Genomic DNA, 20212 nt, shown 5'->3' on the forward strand with positions numbered 1-20212 from the left:
CTTAGTCCCATGGTAAATGAAACAATATGCTCCAGTTTCTGCTTTTGCATGATTCAGCTTAGAAACTGTAAAACTCTACAAAATCAATGCGCCTTTGCTCGTTCAGTGTAGCTGCAGTTTTGTGTTAACAAAACTCGTGTTGGGGCCTTTCTCAAGTGATCTGGTCTTCTAGCCATAGAGTCTCATAATTTGGTACTGTTGGGTTTTAGAGTGGAAGACTAGAAGCAAATTGCTGAAGGCTGGATCATTGGATGATATGAATAGGAGAGCTCTTATTTGTGGAAGGGAAGAGGTTCTTATAAAGGTTCACTGAGACAAGAAAAACAGACCAAAATGCTTTAAATGGTCCATTTTCCATAGGAGTCTTTCTGTTAACATTGAAGTTTATACTCCAGATGAAATTAACTTTTAGCTGGAAGCTGGGGGGGGACTTCACATAACCCATTTCTAAACACCGAATCCATTGAAGAGCTGCATTTCAATATATTTAGCTTATTTACTGTAACTTGAAACATCTCTGATACATATGGCTCTCAGTTCATGAGCAGATATTTAAGCATAAACGCATTTTATTGATGTCTTAGTAGACCTGTCAAATGCTCTCCATTTGCAATCTGAATGGAGTCTTTGCTACCATTTCCCTAGTGTGCATGGAGACCTTTAAATAGTCTGAGAATATAAAAAGTTCACATTGTGACATACCTGTGAGAGTGGTTCTCTAGTTATAAAATTCAGTAGCTTCCTTTCTTCTTTTGTTTCTAGGTTCTCCGATTATTTTAAGTCTTTTGTGGCCATTTCAGATATATATTTTTAAAAGCACCACACTGCCGTCTATATACATAACCATTCATCCTATTATCTAACCATGACTGGGCATCTAAAACTATTCTCTGACTTAAACATAAAAAGCATTTTCCTGCAGAAAGTATCGGAATTTTATGGCCTCTTGTTATCAGTCAGACCGAAGATAGGAGGGAGTGTAGTTTGTACGTGTTGCTCCAGCTTGATGCTTGACAGGGACTTAGTCAAAAGCTCAGGATTACCTGTAACGCAGTGTGAAAAAAGTAGGTCTACCGCAGCTGTAATGCTTAGCATCAGTCATGATGCAGGCTATATATTAAACAGAAGCAAGGCGACATCTTATGCTATTGTTAGAAACTAGCTTTCATCCATACTTTAAGGTTTTCTTTGTCCTTCAACCGAAGTATACAGAATAGCTTGCGTTATCTTCCTTTAAATATCATGTTAGAATATTACATTTTTACAATTTGATTTTGCCTTTTCAGGTGTAACTTCCAATTCATACACCTTTGGCTTTATACAATGGTACCTGACTGCTATATTGACAAATAAACTATCTAATGATTTTAAATAGTATGTTCCCTTTGTCTCAGATATAGTCAAATGAGCAACTGGATGAGTGAGTGGTCTCACTGCTGATCAGAACAGCATCTACCTCCAGGCAACACAAATTGATACACCTTAGTTTTAGTTCACTTATGCATATCTGGTATTTATTGTTGGTTATCTCCCAGCTTCTGCAGTCTCCTTTGAAATGTACTTAGAACAATGGCACCACCAACCTGTGAAGTAATTAGATTTTCTCAATAACCTCATGCTGCGGAACCCAATTCCAGAATAAATCGGGATAAAAATGAACTTCATAGCCTTCAAAGGAAATAGCAGCTTAACAAACAACAGATTTGTGAATGTACGTCAGTAAATGTTACAAGACCGATAGCTTTCAGGCAGCCCCCTTTGGAAAAATAACATCAAAGAACGACATCAGAAATGCACATCATCTTTCGAGACAACATCTTCTGAAACATGTCATCAAGAGAAACAGACGCATGAACTGGGGTAACAAGTCGGCTGAAAAATGTCTTACAAAACTGAAGTATTATTTGAAACAGCTTGTTCTGTTCCCACCCCCTTTTTTTGAACACTTTTATAGCACACGGGTTTCATCAGATGTCACTAACATTTTTTATTACCAGAAGCGTTTTCAAGCTGAAATTAAGGCTAAAAAACGCCAGCCCCCTAAAGGAATGGTGAAAAAATCAAACTAAATGTATGAGACAACCAGACACTGTGATCTGCTGGTATAACTAAACACCTCCAGCCTTGTACAGCACAGTCAAATTCTGTTTGAAACTGAAGTTTTTCTTCTCTCTGCTGTTCAAAAAATGACAAGATTATTCCCTTCAAGTCTTAATCTCATCATTTTATCATCACCCTCAGAATCACTCAGCACAGTGAGGGAGAGAAAAGCAGTTGGAACGGTAATTCTTCTCTTTTACTGTCAGTGTAAATGCCAACATCTTCCAGAGGCAACGGTGGTGAAAGGAAACCTATTTTTACTCAGTAAATACAGAGTTGAACTTGTGTCATAACTTTTTAATGATAACGTTCTCCACAGTAAAACTAATATAGCAAAACTACCCTCTGCACAGTTACACCGTCGAAGCATTACAAAAATGTAAAATTCACTAAGGAACTACTTTTGAACTGAATGCAGGTTTTTCAACGGCACTATAGCCTTTCAGAGGGGTAGCAGGGCTTGAACCCGGATACCTGACTACAGCTTGCACGGCTCTGCCTGTCCTTCGTATTTGCTCCTTTCCGGTTTCCCAACAGCAGACAAGTAGCTATCGGTGTCTAGGCCCCTTCCTTCCCTCCCACACCCCCCCGTTTTATTGCCTCATAGCACATACACCCCTCAGGGGAAAAAAAAAAACGGCCGGGGTGCAACGCAGGGCCAGAAAGGCGAGGCTGGAGCCCAAACCCTCCCCCGAAACCCTCACGCCGGGGCTCGGACAGCCGCGGTTTTGACCGCGAGTGGAGGTGCCCTGTGAGGGAGAAACACTGCGCTCCCAACGAGCCGGGCCGGGCCGGGCCGGGCCGCAGAGGCTGGCGCAGCTCGGCGGGACTCGCCTCACCGCCGGGCCACCAACGGTCGCAAGCGCGGCGCACCCACCGCGCACGCGCCCCAACCTGCCCCACAGGGGCTGGGTGACCGACAGCGCCATAAGCCAATGGAGGTGAGGGGGGCGGTTGTGCCGCTGGCCAATGGCAGTGGGGGAAGGCAGGAAGGGGCGGGCCGCGGAGCGCTGCGCCGGGGCTGGGCGGCATGTGGCGGCGGGTGCTGGGGGGGCGCCGCCTGCTGCGGCCGCTGTGCGCCGCGGCGGGGGGCGCTCTGCGCCCGGGCCCGCGCCCCGGCGCGGCTGCCCCCGAGGGCGGCGCGGGGGGCGGCGGAGCCGGCGCGGCCTGGGCGCGGGGGGCGGCGGCGGAGCGGCGCCGGGCGGCAGGTAGGGCCCGGCGAGGGCGGGGGGGCGGGGGGCGCGGCTGCCTTCGGCCCCGGCGGGCGGGGAGCGGAGCTGCCCCGTCGCGTCCTCGCCGGTTCCCCCCAAACTGTTTTAATTTTCCCTCGTTAAAGCGTGCCGGACCTCCCGCCCTTGGCGGCGCGCCGGTAGACGGGCGATCCTCCCGGGAGCTTTTTCTAAGCTTTAAAGGGAGCGCTTGCATCTAGCGGGTTATTTCACCCTTAGTAAATGGGTGGCCGGTCAAGTGCCTTAAAGGTGGTGATTCTGCTAAACTTTAAAGTTCAGTAATGTGGAGTCTCAGCCGAAGGTAAGGTGTTTTGCTAACGCGTCCAAAAATAACTGCAAGTCGGGGCATCAGCAAGGCAGCTGAACTGAAAGCCCTGTGCTCTCCAGCTCTGTGAAATACTGTCATAAAATATACTGCCGCAAAAAAGAAAATAAAACTCATCCTCAGTACGTAGATTCTGATTCTGCAGCTGCAGAAGGATCCTTGTGGCTGCTTAACAGAAAAAGTAACTGTGGTTATGTAGCGGGGCCACAGACCCCGGCGTCACAGTGCTTCTGCTAAACTACCGTGTTCCCCGAAATCCCACTTGAAGGTAACAAGTCGGTGGCTGTTGTCCAGAGTAGGTTTTGTGAGGCTAGTGCTACTGAGTTGGAGGTGTGTTCCTTCCATGTGTGCTCAAAGCAGTTTTCTTACATAGGTACAGTTTTACTAGCACGGTGGCTGATACAAGCTTTGTTTGTGCTGTGGTGGTTTGTTGTTGTAGCTGTTCCACAAATCTTTCCTAGCGTAGACCTGACCATAACATGCAGCGTGGCAGAGCGTGCCCAGGGTTGTTTAGAGCTTTTATTCTCTAGAGTAGGCACTAGAGACTTCGCATGTGGCTACCAGACAAATATTTAACTTTTGTAACCGCTGTGTCTGGAGAAGCTGTGGCCACTGCTAATTTTCTGCATGTGTGACCACAGCAAAAGGCAAAAGAGTGCATAAGTCCGTAAGCTCAAAGGCTTTGTTTTACAGACATCTGATCCAATTTCATATCCCTGTTCATGCATATAATTATATATAGCTATTATTCCTTTGTTTGGCTTTTCTTTGTATTAGTAAATGTGAGCTTGGCTTTGCACTGATGCTTGCTTTGCACCAGTGTTCACTTTATAGTGGCAGGTGTGTATTGCAGACAGATTTAAATTATGCCTTAAGTATGCATGCAAGTTGTATTTACCTAATCAGACGCAATTGGAAATAAACTGATTTCACAGTGTGAGTAGAAGTAGTTGCACTGACTGAATAGTTTCTAAGCTGCCTTGCTTAAATTGGTGAGAGACTAAAGCTTTGACTACGCTACCGTACTTCTGTATGGCTGAACTGGGCAGAGGAGAAGGAGAAGTGGCTTTACTCAGTGTGGAATTGCTTATCTTCACGCGCAGCATCACATCTGGTCTGTTTTCTGTATTGATTTCATCTACTTAAGTTCTTAGAGTGCTTTCATCACCACAGATTATCACCTGTTGACAAGCATTGTTCTGAAATATTTTTAATATGCTTAACATGTATGTCTTTTGAAGTACTTAGGCTTCATTCATCTCAACTGTCAAATATCTGGTGATAGTATTGACTCTGATACATATTAACAGCAGGAAATAAGTTACATAAAGGAATCTTGAGTGTTTGCTCACTGCTGAAAAATTGTGTAGGATAATATGAGTACTGTATAAATAACCAATATGTAATAATAGAGTATTATTTACCAGAAGAGTGCTTTGTTCTCAACTTTGAATGGGTTTTAAAAATCTGCAGTTCATATTTCATTGTCAGCATCAAACCAGACTCGGTAGTGAGTGGCTAGCTTGGGCTCTAATTACTTCATTGCTGTTTTGCTTCTTTAGTAACATTTAAGTGCTTTATTTTTGGAATTAAGAAGGGAAATTACAACTGTTCAATTATTTTGTTTGTTTGTTTTGGTCTATTCCAGATGATGCTCTTTCCAAGTTCAACATTGACTTTGTTGTAGCTCTGCTGAGGCAAGAAAATGCTAAAGACATTTGTGTCATCCAGGTACCTCCAGAAATAAAATACTGCAATTATTTTATAATTGTGAGTGGATCGTCAACACGACATCTCCACGCAATGGCACATTACATACTGAAAATGGTAAGACGGTTGCCCCCTACTCCCTTTAGGTTTTTGGGAGCAGTTTCAGTTGGAAGCTTAAGTTGTGAAATTACTTTCCCGAGACTTGCATGTGTAGTGATATACCAGGCAAGGTGAAACATTAGTATCCTTGTGCCATGCCATTAGCAAAACGTAGAGAGTATGTTTTAAAAACGCACCTCTCTGTGTTTAGAACAGCGATGACAGTAACACAGTTTGGTGGTTGGAATGAGAATCTGTACTGGTGATGTGAAACAGTAATGGTGGCCACGCATGTCCACTTTTTCTCTTCAGTGCAGCAAACTTTCTAGCTATTCCTGCTCGGTTCAAAATATCTTAACCTGACTGTTCTCAGACCGTAGTCCCTAAAACTTCCAGGTTCTCATGGATTTTTAAGGCCAGAAGAAAGACTGCATGTTGCAAGGCAGAGGATCCCCTCGTGGGTTTGCTAAAGCAAACTGGTGTTTAAATAACAGGCACCATAAGACGTGTTTGTCATGTTGGCTCCATGGATTGAGTTTTGTGCACATCTAGAAGGAAAGGGAAAGCAGCAGCAACAGCCATCCTTGCATTGAACTGTTGCACTGTTTGGCCTTGAAAGCGTGTAAGCTTTTCAGGACAGGAGTAGAGGCCAGGACAAAAACACAGGTGGAGTTTAGCAATAAAGACCTGACACAGGGCAGGCAGAAGCTATGGCCAGGAAAGAGCGAGCTGGCTGTTTATAAGTGCAGTCAGAGGAATACGACTATCCCCATTCTCATTCAGCTATCCACGCTGTTAGCTTGTAACTTGCCTTCTCTTCGTGCCTTTTCTTTCCCTTCCTGTGCCCTGCTTTGGCTGGCTCTTGGTTTTACTTTCTTCCTTCTGGTCCTGTTGGTTTCAGCTCTGAGACTTAAAGGGGGAGAAAAAAGATAGTATTGCTTTTCAGGGCCTTTCTGAGCAGCTGGGGGGAGGAGTTCTTGCATTCTGCAGGAATTGATTCATCTTTGCAAACAAAAGTTTTGCTTCAGATTGAAAGTTTTATTTATTCGGGTGATTTGAATATACTAAACATAGGTGCTTAATATGTATTCTGTTATTTGCATAAACTCCTACTCTTAAATCAGCAGCCTTCTGCCTCCCCTAGACTAGGAGAGATCAGTGAATACCTGCTTTTCTACACCCACCCTGCAAAAATATGCCTGTGCTGCAACTGGCTGCTCCCTCTGCTGGCTGTAAGAACATCTCTTTTTGCAAGGGCAGAGCCCGTGGATATGGGATCCTCTCTTGTGCACGTCCTGAGAAACTGGGAAGCCAAGTACTTGGCCGGGTACTCAGGAATGGGGCTGAGGTTGTCTAGAATTGAAAGTCTTCCAGGCAAAAAGGAAACTGAAGCCTAAGACATAAAGCAGAGTAGGTGCTGGGGAGAACTATTAGGCAGCTGGCTAGGTTACTATTGCAGTGTTATTGTAATGGATGATTTACTGACACTAAAAGGCAGAGATGCTCCTGTGTAGCAGGAGGCCTTCCCAGTTTTCTGCCAGAAGCTTTTAAATGGCAGAGTTACAACTACTGCTTACCCCTTTCTATCTTATTTCGTGTTAGGACAAGAAAATAACATTTAGCTTTATTACAGTTTTTTCACCATTAAAGAGCCTTTAAAGATATTGCTGAAGAAAACTTGTATGAGGGATCAGCCTTTCCAACCTTGAATACATAGTTGATGGCAGTATGTGCTGGACTGTCTGATATTTTAAGCAAAATTTCAGAGAGTGTTTTGTGATTACCTCCTTTTAAAGGTATCTCATACCTGGTCTTAAAGAAAGAAGGAAAGAGAGAACTACTTCTTAATTGTATTAGGTGATGTTCTTCTCTGTTGTAGTTGTGCAAGTTCAGGCTATTGTCCAGCAGCTAGCATTGTGTGGAAACAATGAGAAACAGTTGCATTTTGTGATAATTGCTTTCCCAGTGAAGTAGGACTCGCTTCCTAGCCAGCCATGCTAGTAGACTCTCAGTGTTTTTTTTTTTTTTATTTTGTCTTTCAAGGCAGGAAGGACTGTTAGAGCCATGCAGTTTCACTCTCTGTGTCCTTGTGCTCCAGCAATTTAGGGCTGAAATAAATGTTGGAGAGTTTTTACTTACAGCTTAAAAAGCTTTCCGTATTTTTTTGATAGGCTGCTTAAACTAGAAATGAGGTATTTGAATAAGGAGCTATGTGAAAACTCAGCTGACTTCACTCACCTCTTGGTGCTTCTCCTAATGAAGCAAGTAGGCTAAGGCCAGATCTAAAAGGGACAGTGCTTAAGCCTCTATTTGTCAAATTTCTCCAGCCCTGGTAGGCACTTGGGTTTTTTATGTACTAGGCAGGAAGAGTTGGGCATCTCTAACTGGCAATCCGCAAAAGCCAGCATGTTGTATGGGCAACTGCCTTGCCCCACCTAAGCTTTTCCAGTCCTGCTTCGAGGTGTTCTCTCCCCTCTCTCACAGGGGTTTGTAGCTTGGAAATGTTCATGCCTGTCATACTTCCTTGTAAAACGTGGAGCTGGTATACCTGTCTTGCAGTCAACGTTCAGAGCATACTTTCAAAAGGCAGGAGGCTTGTTTGAATGTCTTCCTTGCGTCATGGGTCCAGACTTGTTTCCCTTCCCTTTCAGGAGAAGATAAGCTGGGCATCTCCATTCCTGCATCCTTAACTAGCCGATGTAAAACAACAGCTAAATCTACCTGAAAGGAAACGGAACTTGGTGATACAGGCAATCATGGGGAACCCATAGCTGAAAGACTTCATTGCTAAGCAACTGTATTCAAAATTATTTTGAAAAAAACAGACACTTAAAATTAACTGTGTGGGAATTCTGAGCGTTGCAACGTCAGATCTGATACTAAATCTTATTGAGCAATCCAGACTTACTCTCTGGAGCTGCAAGTGCAATACATATTCCTCTTCTTGTATAGACCACAGACCCAGCATTAAGTAGTCATCTAGCCCATTTCAGACTTAAACCAACTCTAGACAACCTGACAAAGTCCAGCTTATCTGTTCAGTTTGACTACTTTTAAATAAATGTGAAATATTTAATGTTCTGCTGTTGCTTCTCTCTCTCAGTATAAGCATCAGAAAGAAGAAAATGATCCTCATGCTCACATTGAAGGGAAAGAGACAGATGACTGGCTGTGCATTGATTTTGGTAAATATTTGTGAATCTGACCAGCAACCAAGTTCTGCGTAAGCTCTGTGTTGAAGGAAGTCTCGCAGCGTGAGCCCTGGCTGCTCACACCGGGAGAGTTGACAGTACTCTGCTGTTTCAGAATTCCAGTTGTTACTGTTGCTTGAACTCACTGAGATAGATAACTGCATTAATCTTCACCGAAGATCACTAGCATTGAGAAGAAAGCTGTACTTACTCTTCAGTGGCTAAAACGGGTCTTAATAAATTGAAAATGCAGTAGTGGAAAGAGGAAGCCTATCTCAGCCAATTTTCTAAAGTTTATATAATCCCAGGGCGTGTATATGCGTGTCTCATATGCTCTCCTAATAATGAACCGAAACTCTTCCACTGTTCATGCCATATCATGACACTGGGTAAAACCACAGTCCTAAAGAAACTGAGTTTAATTCTTTGTTCCAGGAGAGTGAAACTCTCCACACAAGCATAAGAGGCTTTACTTTCAAAGCGCATTACTCCTTCACTGCCACCTCTAGAATCTCACCCTCTAGATTTATGTTTTGGCTTAAGTATAAGCAAGTGAGCGAGCATAGGTGGGTGAGAAGGCAGTGCAGCCAGTGACATTAAGCCTCAGTCACGTCACTTTCAATGATTTTGATTATTCTAACTGAAACTCAATTGAAATTTAGGGCAATACTAGAAAAAGTACATTGGAAGAGTGTACTGGGGTTAACTTTCTTTTCGCTTATTCTGCACACACAATAGTAACCCTACAAGAAAAATCTTACTGCAATAAGGAGGTGAGGCTAAGTCAAAGTTCACACTTTCTTCTTTATAAAAAAAAAAAAAAATCTGAGAAGTGTGAGCAACAGACCTATGGAAAAATTCATGGCTATAGCTGAACGTTGTTGCTAATACAGGAAAGCTGAAAGGTTGTCATAAGTAACCTTAGGGAGGGTGCTCTTTCAAGTAAAATTTCTTTCAGTGTACTTTTTTCTGTCCCCTAGAAGTTGTAAGTTTTCTTTGGTCTGGAATCTTGTGATGCGGTTTCAGTTTAAACCAGAGTACTGCCCTTGTGTTTTTGGCTGTATTTTTGGAGTCTTTTGAAGGAATGGCTTGATTCCTAGCTCGCTTTAGGAACTGGAGTCAGCAGCTTAAGAGCCCTCTGTCAGCTTACCTGTCATATCTGGCCAGAATTGGGGTGCGGGACTTGGACTTTTTGTGCAGCTGGAAATGTGGTAGCGTTTTACGCATCACTCACTTAATGACGTGCGCTGAGCTGCACTGCTGATAGGTTGCTAGAATAAGTATACTTATCACCCAATATTAAGTTAAAACCTGTAGCTGAGTATGTTTGACTTGCCTAATTCATTGCCCAGAACTGTGCTATGAAGGACTCCCACGCCATCTGCTACTGTTTATTTATTGTGAATTTCTGTTCTGTGCAGGTAGTATAGTGATGCATTTCATGCTCCCTGAGACACGAGAGACTTATGAATTGGAAAAGCTATGGACCCTCCATTCCTATGATGACCAGTTAGCAGCGATGACTCCACAGTCACTGCCAGAAGACTTTATACTTGGACTCACTCCCCAACAGCAGTGATCATTGTCTTGCAACAAGAACTTAATGCAGCTACTGAGTTGTCCAAATGGAAAGCTAAATGAGCATGCCTTCACAGACCTCTGAGAGACACATAGTGTGATTACTGACTTAACAGTCACAAAACAGTAGGTTTTATTGGATGTGCCTATGTGAGTTCCTGAGCAAGGTACTAAAGTGATCAGATTTTATCATAAGGAAGGAATCAAATCGTAAGGAAACTTCTTTGTGGAGTCACTGCCTCAATGGTGGTTGCAGTGAGAATAGTGGGGCAGCAGCAGCTACTTAAGCTACTTATCCTCAAACTCAATCTCGGCCCCTCCAATGATTGTTTTTCTAGTATCATTGAAAGGTCCTCCTGCAATAATGGTGCACATGAGGTACCATTCCTGCAAAAAGTCTGAGTGCTGCAAGATGAAGCACTACCTGGGACAGCATGGCTTAGGTAAAAACTTTTTGCATTAGGTCAGTTGCTTCTGGTCATGATGAAGCAGATCATGCTCTGTTTGAGCTGAAGGAAGAGGGAAAACAGACTGGTACTACTGAGCATGGAAAAGCCAAGAGCAGCAGCAGTGACAAATGAATGTATCTTGAGTTAACAGAACAGTAATTCAGTTCTTCGGCCAAGGCCAGCCTATTTCTAATTAAAGAAAAACAAAACAAAATTCAAGCTTCAACTCCTTGCCTTCATGTTAAAACATTCAGTTCAGCCTAAGTGTGCAGCCAGCCTCCCTCCTACTTTACCTCTCACCTAATTTCTGGAAAAGGACACTGAGGCAACATGCTTTGGCACTGTAAACTGTCTGGTCCTTTGAAGCGGGGGGAAGTAGTTCTAGAGGAAGTGCTTTATCACTGACCATTACTTGCTGCTGAGGCACAGTTCAGCACTTTCAGAAGTCATTGTGCAGTGTTCATAGTAAACTGACTGCTGCACCTTCTAGCATCCTGTTAGAAGAGCTTCAGGATTGTCACAACACTTGCTTGTAGGTAAAACAAGCTCTTGGAGCTGGTGAAGGCAGTGCCATTTGAAACATGTGCAGGCAGTAAGTGGTCTTATCCTAAGGGCAGCAGAGCCCTTAAAAAAATAACATACATGATTGATAGACAAAAATCAAAATATGAGCCACTGATTAGTGACAAACATTGCATAAAGTTGTACCTGTACCACGTAGGGAGAAAAGCAGCTGAATTGTCATCCTGTGACCATGGGATGGTTCATAAGTTAAAATGGCTGTTGAAATGCTAACATGTTTTACCAATACAGACTACCCACAATTGTTTTCTTTTAAAAAGTCAGTAAGTAGCAGTCCTTACAATGTGGATTTTTCTCTCAATCACTTGAGGTGTCCAACTTTTATATATATAAAAAATATATATATATAAAAATGTAACTCACTTCCCTTTCACAAATCAGATTTTTTTATGCTGTTGCCTTTATTTTATGTATTGAGTGCATAGCCATTTCTTGGCAACTTCTGGGTTACACTATACTAAACTAAGAGGCTTGACCACTATTTGTTTTTTATAATACTCAAGAATTACTTATGGTTTAGAAGATTTTTTTTAAACAAACAAACAAGCAAGCAAGCAAGCTCGCTCTGGTATTTCAGATCTGTCATGTTGTCCTGGTGTGTCTAGCCTCTATCAGGAATAACTGCTCTGAATTAATCTTTTCTTTGATAAAAATCAGCAGATAGTTCTACAGATTAAACTTCTCTTCCAGAGAAGAACAGCAAGAAATATGGAACAGCTTCCATGTGAACCAACAGGACTCTTACAACTGGAAAGGGATGATAGAGTCTGTAAGACAAGACAAAAAAAATCAAATGAGTGGACAAAAAGCAGTAAAATGTGAAAAAGTACAGCTGAATTTACTGCCAGAGCACAGTGTGAAAGGGAGTTGAGTGAAAGCATCAGGAAAGATCCACTAGTTGCTATTGAGTATCTGCATTTCCAGCTCAGGAAAAAAAGAGCTTCATCACCCCCAGTTTAACAGAAGCTGTTATGTTCTTTGCCAGGTTACTGCCAATGCTCCAGCCAGATGTGCCTGATGCAGTGAGCCTTTGGCCTGACCCTCTAAGAGCTGGGCCCTAGGAATTAACAAGTACATTCTGGCTGATCACTACACTACAGGTTTAAAGCCCTTTTGGAAGGGAAATATTTGGGAATGGTGTCAGGTTTGTGTTTTTAAAAAAAAAAAAAAAAAAAAAAAAGCAAGCAGTTGGTCCAAAGGGTCTATTGATTGCACATGCAGCCCTCCTCTACAGAGCTACATGCAACTGTGGCCTGTTTGCAGGAGCCCTTGGTGATAGGATGAACAGAAGACACAACTATTAGTCTAGAACTTTTGTCACTATATCACCAATGTCTTGCACTGCATTTGAGTAAACTTAAGTTATGCAGCAGTGGTTGTGTCCACCAATCGAGCTAGCATCTCTGATGCAGCTTGAACACTTACTCCACAATTTCATGTTAGTTTAAAAACCCCATGCCCTAGAACCATGTTGAGACCATGCTGTACTGCACAGTATACATGCTTCATTTAATAGAAACTAACACAAAGAGCACATGCCTTTGAAATTGCAGCTTAAGAATAAGCGCTTTGGAAGGTTAGAAGCAACTGAAAGCATCATGATTAAGCAAATGCTCAAACAATTGGGGGTTTCAGCTATCACAAATGCTCCAGCGATACAGAGGAAGGCTTAACTTATGTTGCTCAAATGGCAGGGATGTCACATCTTAGAAGGTAGCTCAATATTGGCACAGGAGAAGTAGAGTTCCCTGTGAAATGCAATACCATACACAAGTACCTTCCACAGAGATTGCTTCTTCAATTCCCTTTTTTTGCTACTTGGTCCCAATAGATGAGATGTGCTGTGAAGATAGGTGAGAAGGTGCAATAGTTTGGAAAGCAAACAGTAATCTGGTTTTCCACTCCTCTTTAAAAGATACAGAATGGTTTTATTCACGATCACCTCTTCCTTTCCCAATTCCCCCTTGCCCTAAAGGGTTTTGCTTTAAACATCTATTCTCATTTCAATTCCCAATTACATTTATGGGGACCTAAGTCGAGAAGAGATACCACCTTACTGGCAATTGGTGCACGGATGGTGGTGGTGGTAGAAGCGAGATTCAGATTGCCACATTTGCTCACTGCTGTGACAGGGTCTGCCTAGCCAAGTTTCTAGGGCCAAGCTTCACCACAGTGAGTAAAGACTGGGTAAAAAGCAGCCCAAAAAGAGTTTACAGGTGAACAGCTTGGATCTCACTTCAAATCTGCTGCAAATTCAAACTGTCGAACACAGCCTTTCCAAAGCAAACCAGCCTGTCATCTCAGTAAAACTGGAACCATGAACTATGGGTTGTACTACAGGCTATACAGCAGTGTTATATGAAAGGGAAAAGACTGGTTATAAGCCACAAAAGTTATTGGTCTTATTGGGAAGTGCAAACATCTTAACCTGGCTGCAGGATGCCCAAGCAGCTCTGGAATACATGTTGGTGCCTGTTGACCCTTATCCAGTTACTATTACGGACAGAAAACCATGAACAACTTGATCAAAGCAACATAAATGCTTAGAACAGTCAGTCACTATGCCTCATGAGCTTAAGAAAACAACACACAACTGTATCTGATGATAGGAGTTAAACTCTTTATTCCATTCAGAGGCATCTGGCAAGTGGAGCTGCATTGGGGGGCACATTACAGATGAAAAATGATCCATACTTCGTGGATACTGAAATCATTTACAGTATTTACTTTCTAGCTATTCCCGAATACTCCAAATTACCAAGTCTCAATTGAAAATAAAAACATGATTTACCATACTAAGTCTAGAAATTTAAGAGAGATGACAGTATTTAAATCAGCAGATGTAAATGCAGCGCCTATTTGTAAAGTAAATTTATGAAAAATAATGAAGTCAAATCCTTCTCAAATGTTAAGAAAGGAACGTCAGACTGACTTAAGCCTCAACAAAAATTAAAATGCTATGACTTTTCATACTTCAGTAATTTTAAATTCATTGTAAGACAAAAAAAATTATCCTAAAGGCTAGATGAAGGTCACTGTCAAAAAAGGAAAAGAAACTCATTTTTCTCTGCTAAAACTACAACATAAGTCTGGTTTTTAAACCAATTAGTAAAGAAGAGATGCAGGAAAAAACACTTCAGACCATTTTCAAAATTATCTAATCTGTACAACAATGATCTTTGGGAAAATTATCTAGTCTATGTAGTAATGCCTCTATTTCAACATGAACCTAAGAGGTAGATAACAAAATGATGAAACAAATGTTTTTGCTCGTTGTGCCCCTCAAATCAGTGCAGCATGGTGATTCTGATCATCTCATGCACAAAAACATCACAAAAAAAGGTTCAGAGGTAATAGCATGGCTCTGTCGACCACACACATACAGGCGCGCACGCGCACACACACACACACAGCAGTCTTTATGCACCATGTGTTGCCACATTTTTTTTTTTTTTTTAAACTGAGGTAGACTGAAGTTTATTGTAGAAACTTGAATGTGTCACTATTACCACAATCATCATTCAAATTACATTCGGAAATTAAAAAATTTGGTAACTTTCCTGTTATCCCTGCCTTTTGACATTTTTTTTATTCTCTAATGGTTGGTTGCAGAACGTGCATAAATCCTGCTGCATCTATTATAAGCCAGGCTAGAGAGGTGGTTGTTTTGTTTTGTTTTTTTCTTGTAATAGTTTTTAAAACCTTCAAAGTGGCTTAGTGTGGCCCATAACAGCGGCTGGATATGTAAACTTAGCCTTTCATTATCTTTCAATGTGATCAAACACTGTTTGACCTTCCCCCATTGTGGTAACTGAAAGCAGTATGATGTGATCTGCAGACAGCAGAGACCCTCGTGGCCTCAGAAACGCTCCCGCAGATCGAGTGTTCTATCAAACTGAAGATGAAGCTTGCTCTTTGAACAAAATGGCAAAGTCCAAATGGGCTGCAAATGGTTAAATGTAGCATTATTAGGTAGTGATGGTCAAAGGCACAAAGGGTTCATGCATTCAATCAAGTAGCACAAAAAAAAAAAATTCAGCCTCTTGCAGCCTTCTAAATTTTTCCCCCAACCCCAGCCTCTTGCCATCACTTCCTTGTCCTGTTCCCAAAAAAGTACCGTCACAAACTTTTTCATCCCATCTTAAAAGAAAACTAAACGGCATTGCTGCTATCAGAATGTTGGCATCATTCACTATCTTTTGAACATTCACTGAATTTTTTTTAAACAAATGATGGTGTTGAAGCCCTCAGAAAATCTGAGGCTATGTTTTTTTTATATCCACCTTACTCCCATCAGCCAGCAGCTAGAAGTGCTCTACTATATTTTTTTCCCGATAACTCTGTAGTACTCCTGGCTGGTGGCTGATCAAATTTTAATTTTTTTTTAAAAAAATAAAATGCTCAAGAACTATTAGCTTTATAAAGTATACAAAATACCAAAAAAAAAAGCAAAAAAGGAACAATTTCTCATTGAGGTACTAAATGCCTGAGGTAGTTTAGTAAAATGCATATTTATCTTTTTATGCCCTGGCCAACACCATTCAACACTTCCCTTAGGTTATTCATGGCAGTGTTATGTAAAAATGCAACCAAATTCTTTTTTAAAAAATGCCACTTGTTTCAACACTGGGACTAACACTTAAACTCTTGTCAATACCCTTGCTCTAACCCTAGCCCACCCACAATCCCACCCTCCAAATGTGTTTCTTTTTTTTGTAACTGGACCTATAAGAGCAATGCCTTTTTTTTTTTTTTTTAAACCAGTGAACTCAGAAGAGAAAGCTTCATTAAACCAAGTTCTAAAATTGTTGGGGAATAATAAGAACAATAAAAAAGACTAACAAGTTTATGTTAAATTGTGAGAATAGAACAAAAGGGAAGTGAAGGGGTCCTTATTTTAAAGCTGGGTTTCAAAAGTTTGAGAGAGCCTAAAGAATACATTCTCAGAGACAGCGTTCAACGGTTGCCTGGTCCTCGAACAGGTGATTGGCTTGGTGGATCTTCTGCATATAACTTCAACGGGTGCTCGCCACCCGTCTCTCTGTTGCACAGTCTGTCTTTGGTCTGGCATCTGTCTCTGATGGGCCATTTCCTAAACCTTTATTTTCGTCTTGGCTGAGGCTGTCCACTTTGCAATGTTTTTTGCTGTTGCTGCTGCCTTCTTACCTGAGCCAGTATTTCCTGAATTTTTCTCTGAGCAAGCTGAAGGATATAAAGAAAAAGAAACAATCCATGATGTTGCCAGGCTGCAGCTACTGCTATTTACAAAAGACTTTATAGATGCTCCTGGGATACAGATCTGGAGTAACTAATTTTGTACTATCAACAGATGACTCATGAGGTAGAATATGCTTGGGTTAGTTGTAATGCATGACTTAATTTTTAACTTCTCTTCTTTTCCCACCTACCATAACTGCCTGCATGGTCAGTTTTCCTCACCTAAAACATGGGGATCATAAACATAGGAAGATGACTACTAACATTTACTGAAGGCTGACTAATGGATATTTCAGGCTACCTCCATTTTATTCCTACTAATATTTCATAAGAACTACTCCTCTTCTATTGGGCAGCAGACACACTGGAGAACCCATAAGGTTCAGTCTTGCAGGACTTATCTGCACTCCCATCTAATTTCTGAACTACAAGTCACCTACAGCAGAACAACAAAGGAATCAATCTGAACTAAAAATTAAGTAGGGGAAGGGATCCTTTTCTTTATGATACTAAATCAACAGATCGGCCCCGTTACAACCCTCAAAGAAAACCTAAGCTGTGACCAGACTGAAACTGAGGTGAAAGAGGGATAAGCCATCTCACAGTATTTGGGAAGAAATGCACATACATACGCGATTTGTCCATATCTCCCAAAGCCTAAACATACTAACAGAAGACATGCCAAAAAAAAGTTTGTTTTACATATATGAGTGCTATATTGCTATAAAAGTCTTTCCTCATAGGTATGAGGAAAGTTTATTTCAGCAAGACAATTATAGAACCCGGGCAAGCAGCGCTTTCTATATCCTGAGTACAGGTCTTCCATCCCTTGGCTCTGTAAGTGGATATAGAAGACAGATCCCGGAAACATCAAGATAATACAAAACATCATTCCAGTCCCTCCTACCTGGCATGCATAGAAGTGACCAGTTATTTTCACAACCACCTGATCATTTTCATCAGGTGTCTGGTCACGAGGGACTACAACTTCTGCACTTGTCAAGTTTTGAAGCTCATTTACCTATAAACAGATAGTAGAAGTCAGAAAAATTAAGTAATTTAAAAGAAACAAATATCCTACAACAACCAAGCCTCAAAGATCAAGAGCTGCTGAGCACAGAAACAGCATCCTCTTAATTTAGAGCGTTAAACAGCACACAACAGAAAGCATCCTTGTCCAGCAGTGTATTTTGCAAGATGAGCCGCTTGTCTCTCTAACATAAATTAGCATAAACTTCTCCAGTCTGTAAAAGTGCTTTGAAGACTCTAAAAGCAACACACAGGAGGTGTTAAATACATCACTTAAAGCAGAGAGATGCCAGTTTACAGTTGAGTTTACAAGTTTAAGGTCAGAAAACTCATGTCATGTATAACAGAGGGAAGAAAAAAATTGCCAAATGTTTGTTTTTCCTTGAAAAGCCTACATAAGATAGAGAACTCTGAATAGAACAATGAGAAACGTCCAAATTATTTTCAGTAGCCTATAAACTGTCACGTTTTTAGATACAGATAAGCAGGATCTTTGTCCCATCTAGTATCAGCTAGCTCCTGACTTAAAAGCATATAAAAATACTCAAGGAGAACCAGCACATTTGCAGGATTTAATATCTCAGTGATGTTATTTTATGTGGCAAACTGAGCAAAAGGATGTCATCATGCTTAAAACAAAGCAGTTTTTTTTGTTGTATACGGAGTTCTGAAGATGCCCAAAACATCCAAAATTCAATTTTCTACCATTTATTCAGAAGTTATGCTTTCACTCAGTTTTGGCCAGAAATGTCACCTTTGTACGCATTGGGTATAATTTTGACCAGGTAAGATCAATGACATCTTTGCAAAAATTGACATAAGGAAAGGTTCACAGAAGCAGGTCTTAAGTGGAAACATATTAATTCTAAATGGAAGAACTGTATTTCTATTAATAGAGGCTCTGCAGATCTGACTGGGATTATTTATTAGACAATTTCTTTTTATGAAATAAAGCATTCTATGAGGTTGACTCCTCTTAATTTGGGGCTAGTAGAAAGGAAAATTTAACATTCACAATTAGGAAAACAGCACCAGCTTCAATGTAACTTCATAGGATTAGCTACTAATTAGCTACATATTTAACCTTTATAGGTATATACACACTTAAATAGGAAAACATAACTGAACGACTCTAGAAGTTTTTACTTTAGGTACTTACTGTTTTGCCTCCTTTACCAATAACTCTACCAGCAGCATAGGATGGCACTTTTATATGAGCCTCGAGTTTCACTTCTTCTTTAGGTCCAAAGAAATTTTCTTCTTTAAGTTTTCCATAGATTCTCCCTTGAGCCTGCAAAAATATTTTCAGTTAAACAATGTGCTTATTAAAATCTAGTTAACTTTTTAAAAATTCCAAAGAAAGTAGAACTCAATACACAACCTTGATAAAAAGTTTTCCTTAATAAATACAATAGCTATGTTTCTAAAAGTCTTTGTACCGACTATATGACAAAACAGGTTATCAAGGAACAACTTAGAGATAATTATTATTCTGCTTTTCAGTGAAATACTGCTTTTAAAAGAAATTGTTACCTCTCAGTAGGGGTAAAGAGCAATGGAGAGAAGGAGAACTGTGTGGCTGATTTTTTTAATTTTATTTTTTTAAACACACTACCAGGAGCACAGAATGAAGTTAATTAGTTGAAAAATATATTCTTTCAAGGATGCTAAAATAAGTCATGAGATAAAGACCTCATTTACAACAAACTGCATACTTTTACATTCAGTTACAACATTTGGTTAAAAAAAAAGATATCAGAACTTGCTCAATTTTCTAAGGTCGAAAATTAAATCTGCATAGATCTAAACGGCACTCTGGGAACAAGTGTTACTTTAACAGGCAGCTCCCTGTTCTGGGCAGGGGGAACATACAAGTGCCAGGTAGCAAGAAGAACACCCACTGAGACTAGCTGCTGAATCTCACTGATATCTCTCCTTCTCTCTCTCCCCCATCCTTTTATAAGGCATTTATTTTTTTCCTTTCTTGCCATTCACCAGCAAATTCTTAAGAAATGATACATCAGATCTTCTGCTCTTTGCATATCCTAGAAGTATCGAAAGAACAATTCCGTCCTGACATTGAAGAGAGATGCTCTGCAAGGAATATAAGCCTATGACCACAGAGCTTTTCTGGTTCAGATTCTTTATTGCCTTGTTTAAATCACACACTCACCAGCCCTGTCACTGCATGCCCCCTAAATGCAACCATCTTACATGGCACCACTGCAACGCAACATGGAAAGTCCAAAAAGATTACATGATATAACAACTAGCAGCTTATTTTACCCTTAACTTTTCCTCAAGCCCAAACAAGTCCACACTACCCTAAAACGGGTAAGAACAAAGACGTTTTGTGACCTTGGAGTACTCAGTACTTTCCTAAGTCAGACTCCACCTGAACAGTACGGAAAAAAAGTCTGCAGTGCATGGCTTTGCCTTTGGCAGTGGGATACTGTAGGTGGTGGGAAGAAGCTATTATCCTGTCACATAGGAGAAAAGCTGTCCCTTCCAGCAAAGCAAAGGACTATCTAAAAAGCCATACAACAGCTCAGTACAAATACTGCATGCTGGCACCATCAACAGCCCTAGGACCAGTGACATCCTGCTTCAGAAGAAACTTTCAACCCTGGCAAAAGGGTTTGCCAAGAGCAGATAAGATGCTGCTCCAAACCGTGGTCTTGAGCTGCTGAGGACTCCAAAACT

General features: G+C 41.1%; 2 protein-coding genes across 5 annotated transcripts in view; one reads left to right on the forward strand and one right to left on the reverse strand.

Annotated features, from left to right (window-relative positions):
• The first annotated feature begins 3130 nt into the window (after nucleotides 1-3130).
• On the forward strand, nucleotides 3131-10405 carry MALSU1 (mitochondrial assembly of ribosomal large subunit 1). Its single transcript, XM_068932651.1, is given in 5 exon segments — nucleotides 3131-3308; nucleotides 5303-5481; nucleotides 8567-8648; nucleotides 10076-10218; nucleotides 10220-10405. Coding segments are annotated over 5 exon segments (621 nt in total). The 3' UTR covers nucleotides 10259-10405.
• Nucleotides 10406-13861: 3456 nt separating this feature from the next.
• IGF2BP3 (insulin like growth factor 2 mRNA binding protein 3) overlaps nucleotides 13862-20212 on the reverse strand; it is a 122778-nt gene continuing 116427 nt past the window's right edge. For all 4 annotated transcript variants that reach the window (XM_068935109.1, XM_068935108.1, XM_068935111.1 and 1 more), the window contains 3 exons: nucleotides 18669-18800; nucleotides 17388-17501; nucleotides 13862-16465 (listed from right to left, as the gene is read on the reverse strand). In XM_068935109.1, coding sequence (XP_068791210.1) covers nucleotides 16364-16465; nucleotides 17388-17501; nucleotides 18669-18800 — 348 coding nt within the window. In that variant the 3' untranslated portion in view covers nucleotides 13862-16363. The remainder of the gene's footprint in view (nucleotides 16466-17387; nucleotides 17502-18668; nucleotides 18801-20212) is intronic.

Source organism: Struthio camelus, chromosome 2 (genome assembly GCF_040807025.1).
Source record: "Struthio camelus isolate bStrCam1 chromosome 2, bStrCam1.hap1, whole genome shotgun sequence".
NCBI lineage: Eukaryota > Metazoa > Chordata > Aves > Struthioniformes > Struthionidae > Struthio > Struthio camelus.